Source organism: Gekko japonicus, unplaced genomic scaffold, assembly GCF_001447785.1.
Source record: "Gekko japonicus isolate JY-2015 unplaced genomic scaffold, Gekko_japonicus_V1.1 scaffold2271, whole genome shotgun sequence".
NCBI classification, from domain to species: Eukaryota; Metazoa; Chordata; class Lepidosauria; order Squamata; family Gekkonidae; genus Gekko; species Gekko japonicus.
In genome coordinates this window covers 259,740-271,248 of record NW_015160291.1, presented here as the reverse complement: position 1 = coordinate 271,248, position 11,509 = coordinate 259,740, and the positions used below count along the sequence as shown (strand labels likewise).

Genomic DNA, 11,509 nt, shown 5'->3' with positions numbered 1-11,509 from the left:
CATTCAAAAGGCTTCTCCCCTGTGTGGGTTCTTAGATGGGTTTGAAGAGTGCTCCTGCAAATGAATCTCTTCCCACACTCTGAACATTCAAAAGGCTTCTCCCCTGTGTGGGTTTTTTGATGTTTTTGAAGAGTGCCACTGTGACTGAATCTCTTCCCACACTCTGAGCATTCAAAAGGCTTCTCCCCTGTGTGGGTTTTTTGATGTTTTTGAAGAGTGCCACTGTGACTGAATCTCTTCCCACACTCTGAGCATTCAAAAGGCTTCTCCCCTGTGTGGGTTTTTTGATGTTTTTGAAGAGTGCCACTGTGACTGAATCTCTTCCCACAGTTTGAGCAGTCAAAAGGTTTATCCTGTGTGTGGGTTCCTAGATGGGTTTGAAGATTGCTACTTTGACTGAATCTCTTCCCACATTCTGAGCATTCAAAAGGCTTCTTCCCTGTGTGGGTTCTTAGATGTTCTTGAAGATGGCCACCATGACTGAATCTCTTCCCACAATCTGAGCATTTAAAAGGCTTCTCTCCTCTGTGGATTCTTTGGTGCACAAGGAGCTGTGATCTGTATTTGAAGTAGTTTCCACACCAAAAGCATTTACATGCATTCCTTATACTGTGCTTTGGAAAATGTATATTACCTTTGCCTCCCACAGAGAACGTCATTCCAGTCTCTGAGCAAATAAACAGATTTCCTCCTGTATGAATCCTTTGGTGTTGAACAAGGTCTGATTCCTCTGAGAATCCCTTGCCACAGTCTGAGCAGCTATATGGTTTCTCTCCTGTATGTGTTCTTTGAAGTCTAAGGAGCTCTGCTCTGTGAATCATGGTTCTTCCATACTCCAGCCAGTGATGTGTCTTCTGTCCACTGTGCAATTGTAAATGGACATTGTACTGGAATTGATTTGAGAAGTTCATTCCACACGCCAAGCATGTGTATGTTTCCTTCACTGTGTGGATTGCTTCTTGGTAATCTCCCTCTTGGCAAGGAATGGGTTTACCCCTCTTCTTGATGATGTGGCTTCTTTTCTCCTTCTTAGGTCCAAATTGGTTTCTGGAGTTTCCGCTCAAGTCTTCATTCTTGACTTCGTCTGGCGATAGAGGATGCAGTTCCTCATCCCTCTCATCATCCCCTGCTGGAATAAAGAAAGAGATCCTGTTAGAACCCACGCAAGGAGGTCTGATCTGCACCTGAATTTCCATCCGCAATCCAAATATTACAGTAACTTCTTTGCGCTGTATGCTGAAGTGTACAATAACATACACTTTAAAAGTACATTAAGCCTCCTGCATGAGAGATGGTTGGTCTGGACTCTAACCGTTTACATGGTTTCCCAGCTATGTGCCTCTTACGTGAAGGAAGGGCTCTTGTTTCTACACTGCAAGCAATTCAACATTTTCTCTCCTAAGGGAATTTTTGTCTACAAAATGATGTTCATTCTCTGACGGAAGGTCTTTGTCAAGGCCACCCTTTCATTTTCCCCGGAGTGGATTCTCTGGTTAGTATGGCGGCCTTTGTCCCTTCTCTTTTTGATTGACCTTTCTTCTAGGACTGGGATTGCACGGAGAATGGGCTTATCCCTCCTCTTACCTGCTTGGCTTCCCTCCTGCCCCTGGGGTCCATCTCCATCTCCGAAGTGTCCTTCGGTATCTTCATTCTTGACTTTTTCCAAAGAGAACCCCTGGAATTCCCCAGGTGTCTCCTCTACATCTGCTGCTGGAATAAAGAAAGAGTTTCAATCATCACCCAGGCAAGAAGCCAAGGCACCAGTCAGGTACTGCTCAGGAACGGGTGTGCATTTATGTTATCCGATCAACTCTCCTCCCAAACTGAGATGCTGGTCACACCTTATCCCTCCCAGGCCCTCCTGTAGAGCTTTTTTGATATTCTGTCTATCTCTCCCCGCTCCACATTCCCCATATGTATTTTAAGGGGGAAAGTGGCGAAATATTGTCGTCGTCCCCCCCTTTCCCATTTGAGTTATCGTGCTTTTTGACTTCTGATTCTCTGCACTTGACGATTAAATACAAGAGGTTATCAAGACATCCAGGCCTGCAACTGCACTGAGAGTTTCCTTCCAGGTGTCAACAGAGCCAGGAGGAGCTTAGTTTTCACCCTCCCCCAAATACATGTTTTCCGGGGGCAGGAGAGAAGCCAGGAGCTCACCAAGTGAACCCCATAGTTCAAATGGGTCCCCCATAGTTTTTTGAATAGGTGCCGCTTGTTGGGGGGCAGGTAATGACAGTGTAGGGGCACCTTTCTCAAGGTCAGAGATGTTTTCTTGCTATTTCTGAGTGGTTCTCTGCACCTTAGCCGAGCATGGCTATTGTCTATTGCACAGCCATGTCTGAAGTATAATGTGTCCCCCCCAAAAAAAACAAACGAACAAATATATATTTGGGGATACAATAGTGTATATTGATCTTTCTCCAACACAATACTTCATACAGTCGTTAAATCTATCTCATTTCCACCACAAATTGATTACATAAAGTTTGCAAATATATGAATATACAATTTCCTATTCTCTACTAATATAGAACTTCCCTAAACATGCTATTAAGTTTTTAAATTATATTGTAAAGGATATGACTCTTTATTCTGAATACAAGTATATTAGGATCTCACTCCCTCAAGAGTATCTGGGACTCCCTCAATATACAACCCATGTAGTTCTAAAATGGAGGGAGTTCCCTCATACTTTCCCCAGAATTTTTGTAGGTGTCAACTTTTTCTTGATTTTCTGGTTCCTCCTCTTAAGTTTTAAAGTCTTGATTCTGTGTTTTTTCCCTTTATAAGTGTCAAAATTATCTTCCCTCTTGTAGTAGCTTGTAATTCCATAAATTGGTTTTTTTTTTTGTCTCTGAAGTGGTAAGAAAGTCACTATTTTGGGAATTTCATCAGCCATAATTTTTTTACAAAGTCTCTGGTACACTTTTATAGAAGTTGTATTTCCCTTTGTAGGCACAGGTTCTCTTTTATAAGTCCAGTCATCTTGCTTGTAGGTTTCCTGTGTGTTTTCAAGGCAGTCCGAGCTTTTTCCCTCCTCTTTCCATGCCGTTTGGGCTTCGCTCTCAGTTTTAAATTGTTGCGTCCATAATTGGATCTCTGTCTGTACTGAGTGAAAGTCTTCTTCAACTGCTCTTTCCATAGCCACAGCAAGTGTATTTTGAACCCAATTCAAAAAGTCTTGCAAGGAAACTTGAACAGGTTTGTTGTCCACAGAGTCTGGTGTAAGCAACAACAAAGCCTCTTGGGTCTGCAGTCCATCGTTACAAATCATTTTTCCAAAATTGTATTAAAACCAAGGCGTCTCTAAAGATGATTTCCCAAGCTACGTTTTACAGAGATAACAGCTTTAGAATGTGTATGTCAGCAATTGCTGTAGTCTAGACAAAGCTGACAAAACTAGACATAGGGCGAAAAGTTTATCTGTTGTCAAAGCAACATAGTCAAAAGAAAGTGGAGTTTTACAGTTTCAATAAAGATAAACATAGATATAAACATACATTGTTATGGGAACTGTATACATAAAAAGTTTAGAGTAAGATCCATTAACAAATACGCCTTTATAATTCAAGTGTTAAATTCTAACAAATCCCCTCTGGGCTATGCCTGGGTTTTATATGTTTACTGATAGTGACTATGTAATTTGTCATATTTTATGTCAATTTTATGTACCTATTTTACCCCTTTTGCATTCTCTTTTGGTCAAGACTTCGGTCATATAGACCTGTAATAAATTGTGTTGAATTATAACAAATCCCAAAATTCAGTATTTATTTCAAAGTCTTCATAAAAAAGGCAAGAAGATTCATTAGGCTCTCACTAAAGTACTGGAGAAGACTCTTGAGAGTCCCGTGGACTGCAAGAAGATCAAATCAGTCAATCCTAAAATAAATCAACTCGGACTGTTCCCTGGAAGGCCAGATACTGGAGATGAAGCTCAAATACTTTGGCCACCCAATGAGATGGGAGCCCTCACTGGAGAAGACCCTGATGCTGGGAAAGATTGAAGGTCAAAGAAGACGGGGACGGCAAAGGACGAGATGGTTAGACAGTGTCATAGATGCAATGAACATGAAATTGAGCAAACTTCAGAGGACGGCGGAAGACAGGAAGGCCTGGCGGGATCTGGTCCATGGGGTCGTGAAGAGTCGGACTCGACTGTGCGACTGAACGACTGAACAACAACAAAGTTCAGAGTTGTAAAGAAGGCAATAATTCTTGAAGATATCAGCTGAAGAGGGTGCACTCTTGTTTTCCTTGCCCAGCAGATTATTTATACAGTTAATTTTAGATCCTTTTGCTAGCCACGGCAGAGGTTGGGGGGGCAGAAAAGAAAAAATCTTCACCCCTCCCTTCCAGTCTTTTTAATCTTTAGAAGGGCTGACATTACATAGTAGAATTTCAGTTAAAGTTGCTTTAAGAAGTACTCACGGTGCTATGCTTCATCGATGCTGTGGATGAGATGTCAACTTTTAAATCCCTCTTGGTGGGTAGCAACAGCTAGGCACTCATGGCTGCCATGAGTGCTCTTCTTCATTTCTTGCTAGAGACAATCGACGGGCTTCCCACTCGCCTGTGGCCACAGGCGAGGGGCCTAGGTCACGTCTCTTGCACGGCACCCCCCTCCAGGGAGTGCAGCAGAGCTCAAGAGCCCGCAAGTCACCTCTAAAGATAACAAATAGCCGGTGGTGCCTGGGAGCAAGTCCCAGCTCCATCCGTCTCGCAGCACTGCAACCTTAAACCCGCGCAGCCACGTCTGAATCATCCAGGCAGTTCTGCCTTTTCCTAGAAGCACAGAGTCAGCCTGTCTCTCTGGAAAGAAGGGTATTTTACTGTCAGCAAGAGAGAGCCAGAAGACTGATTATCGGGCCTCCAGTTTGGTGTAGTGGTTATGTGTGCGGACTCTAATCTGGGAGAACCGGGTGTGATTCCCCACTCCTCCTCTTGCACCTGCTGGTGTGACCGTGGGTCAGTCACAAGCTCTGGCACAGCTGGCCTTGAAAAAGAGCCGTTTGTTCCAGAGTTCTCTCAGACCCACCCACCCTCACAGGGTGTCTGTTGTGGGGAGGGGAAGGGAAAGGAGCTTGTAAGCCACTCTGAGACTCCAAGTGAAGGGCGGGGTATAAATCCAATCTCTTCTTCTTCTTCTTCTTCTTACAGTAGAGTAAGACCCTCTGGAAGCCCATCCCAGAGGAATGCGCAGTGTCAAAAAGTCCAGATTAATGTTCATATTTGTTGAAAAAAAAGTCCAGATTAGACTGAAGAAGACTCTGTCCTGTTCCATCCTCCCAAAACGCCTGAAGGACGCAGTGACCACACAGCAAGCGTGCAGTTATCCAGGTGTTCAGCATGACCAGGGTGATGCAATCTAAACGTGGGGAAGTTAGTCTGGCAGACCCTTAGAGCAGGAGAGGGTTCTCATTGTTATCAACCCCTCTTCCCTGGGGACAGGGGGAGATGGTGCTGGCCGGCCTTGGAGGAACTCGGGCATTGGGGCATGCTGAGTGGACAGGTATTCCTGCCTTTTCTTTGTGTTTGTGCTTTTCTTTGGCAGATGGTTTCCTGCTTCAAGGGGCTAGAAGGGACTTAAACCTTTGGGAAGGAGTTGGGTTGCTTGCCTCTTAGGGAGACAGAAGGTGGCTACAGTGCTTTTTCTATCCTGTTGTGGCTCAAACAAACTGTGCTTCAACGTAGAACCTCACTCTGTCTTTACTGGGCTGACAGTTTCAGTGGAAATCTCTTCAATAACACACAATCCCATCACCAAAGCAGAGGGTGCTGTGGGATTTGGCGTAAGCCAGTTGCCCTTGGGTGGCAGTGTTAACTGGTGGGACTACCGCTGCAGTCCGCCCATGCAAGGTACCATTCCCACCTGATAGGAAGGCCTGAAGACATCCAGGCGACAGCAGTAAGAATGGTTATACGTGCCTTTGGCCTCGTCCAGCAAGGTGGTTCTTAGATAACCTCCCTCTTTTCCTGGAATATCCAGTATTTAACAATAGTGCTGCCACTGAAGAGCCACAGCTCATGAGCCCCCAGATCCCAGGCCCCAGAAGGCCTCCCTCCCTCCCTCCTTACCCAGCAAGCTTGAGAATTCTACCAAACCAAGAGTCACTTGGAAGTGAAGAGGAAAGGTCCCGTGGCAATTCCTTGCCCGTTCCCATGAAGGATACTCACTTGCAGCCAGTTCATTTGGGAAGGAAATAGTCTCTTGTGATCTTCCTGAGAAACTCTCCAGCCATTCTTCGAACACAAGGCTTTGGTCTGTCTCCACCACAGTCTCTACTTTCCTGGCTTCTTTGGTACAGGGGGAGCGAGGGGAGGGGAAGGAGGGAGAGAGGGAGAAGAAGAGAGAGAGAGATTATTCCTATGTGGGGAAGGAAAGAAATCCAAGGAAGAGGAAAAATTCTTCTGGAAGGACGGAAACATGATCAAGATGAAAGACCAGAATCCCAGGCCCCAGAATCCCAGGCCTCCCTCCTTCCTTACCCAGAGAAGCTTGAGAATTCTACCAAACCAAGAGTCACTTAGAAGTGAAGAGGAAAGGTCCCATGGCTATTCCTTGCCCCTTCCCTTGGCATAACTGTGAAGGGTACTCACTTGCAGCCAGTTCATTTGGGAAGGAAATAGTCTCTTGAGAACTTCCTGAGAAACTCTCCAGCCTTTCTTCGACCACAAGGCTTTGGTCCGTCTCCACCACAGTCTCTGTTACTTTCCTGGCTTCTTTGGTGCAGGGGGAAGAAAGGAGGGGAGGGGAGGGAGGGGTGAGGGGGAGGGAGAGAGAGAGAGAGAGATTATTCTTATGTGGGGAAGGAAAGAAATCCAAGGAAGAGGAAAAATTCTTCTGGAAGGACGGAAACATGGCCAAGATCAAAGACCAGAATCCCAGGCCCCAGAAGGCCTCCCTCCCTCTTTACCCAGAAAAGCTTGAGAATTCTACCAAACCAAGAGTCACTTGGTGAAGGGGAAAGGTCCCATGGCTATTCCTTGTCCATTCCCATGACATAATTGTAAAGGATACTCACTTGCAGCCAGTTCATTTGGGAAGGAAATAGCCTCCTGAGATCTTCCCGAGAAACTCTCCCACCATTCTTCAAACACAAGGCTTTGGTCCGTCTCCACCATAGTCTCTGTTACATTCCTGACTTCTTTGGCATGGAGAGTGGGGGGGGGGGGGGAGAGAGAGAGAGAGAGAGAGAGAGATCATATCTATGTGGGGAAGGAAAGAAATCCAAGGAAGAGGGAAAATTCTTCTGGAAGGACGGAAACATGGTCAAGATCAAAGACCAGAATCCTAACCAGTATAAGGGGGATGGATCCTTTACAGATCACAGTCAGAGCGGATGGCTGTAGTCCCATCGAGGGGAAGGGTGTGCTGAGAAGGCTGCCAACTGAGAAATTGGGATCGGGTCCCTTCCAGAGTGTTTCTGAGGGCCTCTCACCCCACCTCGTCCACCGGCCAGGACACCCTCTCTGGCTTGGGTGAGGGCCACAACACTGGCCATGCTGAACCATCATTTTCACTGCCACCTCAACTCCTTGTGGCCCTCAGCATGGGGGGGTGGGGAGAGTAGCCGGGCAGTCCTCAGAACCACATGTTGCTGTTCAATATGTTGATTCATGCATTGTCCCAATGGCAGCAATTCGCACCCTTGGCACCTATGAAAGGTCCTTACCCAGAGAGGCCACGCTCCCGTAGTTCTCCAGCATGACGTCCCTGTAGAGAGCTCTTTGGTCCGGATCCAGCAAGGCCCACTCCGCCTCGGAGAAATACACGGCCACCTCCTCAAAGGAAAAGGGAGGCTGGAAGGAGAAGCAGATTCCCTCGTCAGAGATCAGTCCAGGCAGAGACTACACTCTCCATGGGGACATTCTGGGAGGATGCCGAATGCAGAGTTTGGCATGCGTAAAGAGAGTGGGGTTCAGAGCTTGTCTCTCCTCAGTTAGCAGGACCAAAAGCCTCCTGACAAAGGAGGGGTACTGGACTGTCTCCCAATCTTCCCCCCCTACCTGGAGCAGAGATGGAGCAGCCGTTTCCACTCCTCCGAAAAGACGACAGCTTGACAACAACTCTTCACTGCCTGTAAGGGAGACAAAATTGGAAGGAGAAATGTTAACCTCCAGTTCATATTTTGTTGGCTTCTTTGAATTCTGCTTCACGCATCCCTGTTCCCAGGGTTGTGAAACCTTGTCCTCTTTACACTCAAGACAATTTTTAATGACTTTTAGTGAGGTGTCAGAGAAGTGGAAGAGAAGCACCAGGCACTCATGAGCCTCGAGGTCTTATAAATGTTGCCAACCTTTTGTGAGACTTGAAATATGCCCTGTGAACCCCAAAGCTCCATCTGTAGTCCAGTATCCTCTCTCTCTCTTTGTGGCCTGCCAGATGCTCCTGGAAAGCCTTTAAGCAGGGGCACAGACCCTAAATTATTGCCCCTAGCAATGGGGTTTCAGTGGTATGCTGTCCCAAAACATGGGGGGAGGGTTGTAAAGTGCTGTGAGGTCACAGCTGACTTATGGTGAACCCACAAGTTATTCAAGGCAAGAGACCTTCAGAGGTGGTCTGCCATTGCCTGCCTCTGCACAGCAACCCCTGGACATCTTCGGTGGTCTCCCAGGCAAGAACCAACAAGGTTTAACCCTGCTGAGCTTCTGAGATCCAAGGAGACTAGGCTAGCCTCAGCCACCCACGTCTGGTGAATGTGGACGTTCCATTTATTCACCATGGCTAATAGCTGCACCCTCATTTCTCTTCCTTTCCTTTTCTGAGCCATCTTGAGACCCTCCAATGGGACAAAGCTGAGAGAGACACATTTAAATTAATGTAAATAAGAATGGAATTGCCCTCCATGAATCTGTCTACTCCCCCTTCAAGTGGAGTGGCCATCACGACATCCTATGGCACTCTGTGTCCCAGAACTCCATTCTATGTAGTCTGCAAAAGCGTTCCCCATTTCTCCTGTCTTGAACCTTCTGCCCAACAACTTGACTAGGTCCCCAGATCCCATCTGGGCAGGAGGCACCCTTACCACTTGACAGGGCATCTCGGGCATCCTCCTGGGCCTGCGCCCTCTGACTTTCCTCTGATGGAGCTCCTTCTGCCTCAGAGAGCTTCGCTTCCATCTTCTCAGGTCGTCCCCAGATCTGAAACAAGAGCCACGTAAGAGGAGGAATGGAAATATCTAGCAAAATATCTAAGAAAAAATGGGGAAAATACACTGAGGAATTATACTAAGGAGATGAAAAGATTACAGATTCGGTTGCAGAAGAATCTTTTGAAAAAGCAGCAACAGTTTTAGAAAGTAAAGGGGAAACAGCACTGAGAGCAGTGGGGAGAAACAGATCACCAGGGGTAGATGGGATATCAATAGAACTATTCCAAGGCACAGAAAAGGAGTGCCTCAAAATCTTAACAAGAGTATGCTAACAAAGATGGAAGATGAAACAATGGCCCACAGTCTGGAAACACTCACTTTAGATTCCAATTCTGACAAATGTAGACATCGTCTTGGACCATACGAGATAATTTTAGAAGAAAACCAGTGGGTTTCACAGATTAGAGCAGAGGTTTCGACTGTGTGGATCATGAAAAGCTATGGCTGGTTTTAAAAGAAATGAGTCTGCCACAACAACTGTTTGCATTGATACGCAACCTGTACTCTGAACAAGAGGCCTGTTAGGACAGAAGATGGAGAAACAAGATGGTCTCCAAACTGGAAAAAGTGTCAGACCACGATGTATTTTATCTCCCTTTCTCTTCAATCTATATGCAGAACATATTATAAGGAAAGGTGGATTTGATTTAGATGAAGGAGGAGTGAAACCTGGCTGATGGAACAGTAACAGTTATAGTTCCGCAGGGCATGCAAGATGGAGCTCTTCCACCAGGCCTTCGACCAAGGAGCCACACCCAAGAAACTGATGCCCTGGCCTCAGTATCAATATTAATATTATCATCATCACCAACAGCCTAATATACCCTAGATCTGATGTTAGCTGGGTGTTGCCTGTGGATGCTGCTAATGCCCACCCCATCTTGATATAAAATGTAATAGCACTTTATATTAAATTATATTTGCTTTATATTTGTATTGATATGATTTTATGCAATTTGTTGTAGCTGTTTTTAATATTCCATGTGAGCCGCCCTGAGCCGGCCTCGGCCAGGAGGGCGGGATATAAATTTAAATAATAAATAAATATAAATAAACTATTTGAGATATGCAGTTGACAACACATTACTGGCAGAAAACAGTGAAGCCTTGAAACAACTACTAACGTAGGTTAAAGCAGGAAGCGCCAAAGCAGGATTGCAGTTGAACATCAAGAAGACAAAAATAATGACTAGTGTAGAATTTCAGAAATTTAGCGTTAATGATGAAGAACTTGAAATTGCTCAAGACTTTCTGTTCCTTGGCTCCATTGTTAACCAAACGGGAGACAGGAAGCAAGAAATCAGGAGACTGAGGCTGGGAAGGGCAGCTCAGAAGGAGCTAGAAAAGATTCTCTACTGTAAGGATGTGCTGCTGGTGACCAATGTTCCCTCTAAGCTGTGGAGTCTTGTGAGCAAAAATTCAACTTTGTGAGCTACTGGTATTAAAGTCGTGAGCGAGCAATTTGCCTACTGCATAAATTAGTTTGCTCTGGAGCCTTCCTTCCTGAGCTGAGACAAAAATGTGTGAGCCAGAGGCTAAAAAACTGTGAGCTAGCTCACATTAACTCAGCTTAGAGGGAACACTGACCAAGACTGAGTTAATTCATGCCACAGTAGTTCTTATTACTATATGTGGGGGGGGGGGGCTAGGAGGAGGAGGAGAATTGGATTTATATCCTGCCCTTTACTTGGAGTCTGAGAGCAGATTACAATCTCCTTCCCTTCCTCTCCCCACGACAGACACCCTGCAAGTTAGATGGGGCTGAGAGCTCTGAGAAAACTGCTCTTGAGAGAACAGCCACTGACCCAAGGTCACCCAGTGGCTGCATGTTGAAGGTGGGGAATCAAACACGGTTCTCCAGACTGGAGTCCGCTGCTCTTAACACAACACCGAACTGGATCCTAGTTGTGGTACTGAAGGACATTTTTAATGGATACTGTGGACCACCAAAAAGACAAATCCGGGGGTTCTAGATCAAATCACACCTCGACTCACCCTAGAAGCTAAAATGACTAAAATTAGACTATCGTACTTTGGTGACATTACAAGAAAAGTCACTGTGAAAGACAATAATACTAGGAAAAGTTGAAGGCAGAAGGAAAACAAGAAAGCCAAACATGGGATGGATTGAATCAATCAGGGAAGCCATGGCCTTCAGTTTGTAAGACCCGAGGAAGGCTCTTAACAATAGGATGTTTTGGAGGACATTAATTCATAAGGTCACTACAAGTCAGAAGCAAATTGATGGCAGTTTAACATGCACACACACAGAAGTATCTGACGGAAGCTTTAGGATAAGGTCACTGCTTGAACTGAGTGAATGAGAACCCCTCACCTGCTCTGCCTGCCTC

General features: G+C 45.7%; 1 protein-coding gene and 1 pseudogene across 1 annotated transcript; both read right to left on the bottom strand.

The window, feature by feature from the left end:
- Positions 1 to 4,449, bottom strand: part of LOC107114436 — a 6,592-nt pseudogene extending 2,143 nt beyond the window's left edge.
- A 97-nt stretch (positions 4,450 to 4,546) lies between these two features.
- LOC107114430 (zinc finger protein 317-like) lies at positions 4,547 to 11,509 on the bottom strand. The gene is made up of 5 exons (XM_015415912.1): positions 11,494 to 11,509; positions 9,033 to 9,147; positions 8,014 to 8,084; positions 7,717 to 7,806; positions 4,547 to 4,576 (listed from the first exon to the last, which is right to left on the bottom strand). The coding sequence occupies exons 2-5, from the start codon at positions 9,124 to 9,126 to the stop codon at positions 4,547 to 4,549; spliced, it is 285 nt and encodes a 94-aa protein (XP_015271398.1). The 5' UTR covers positions 9,127 to 9,147; positions 11,494 to 11,509.

Excerpts from the sequence above, each read along its gene's own strand:
- LOC107114430 (XM_015415912.1), bottom strand. The coding sequence starts at position 9,126 with ATGGAAGCGAAGCTCTCTGAGGCAGAAGGAGCTCCATCAGAGGAAAGT. Across the intron at positions 7,807-8,013 it reads CTGCTCCATCTCTGCTCCAG|CCTCCCTTTTCCTTTGAGGA; the intron begins GTAGGGGGGGAA and ends TTCTCCTTCCAG. Across the intron at positions 4,577-7,716 it reads AAAGAGCTCTCTACAGGGAC|GCGAGTGGGAAGCCCGTCGA; the intron begins GTCATGCTGGAG and ends CTGTGGCCACAG.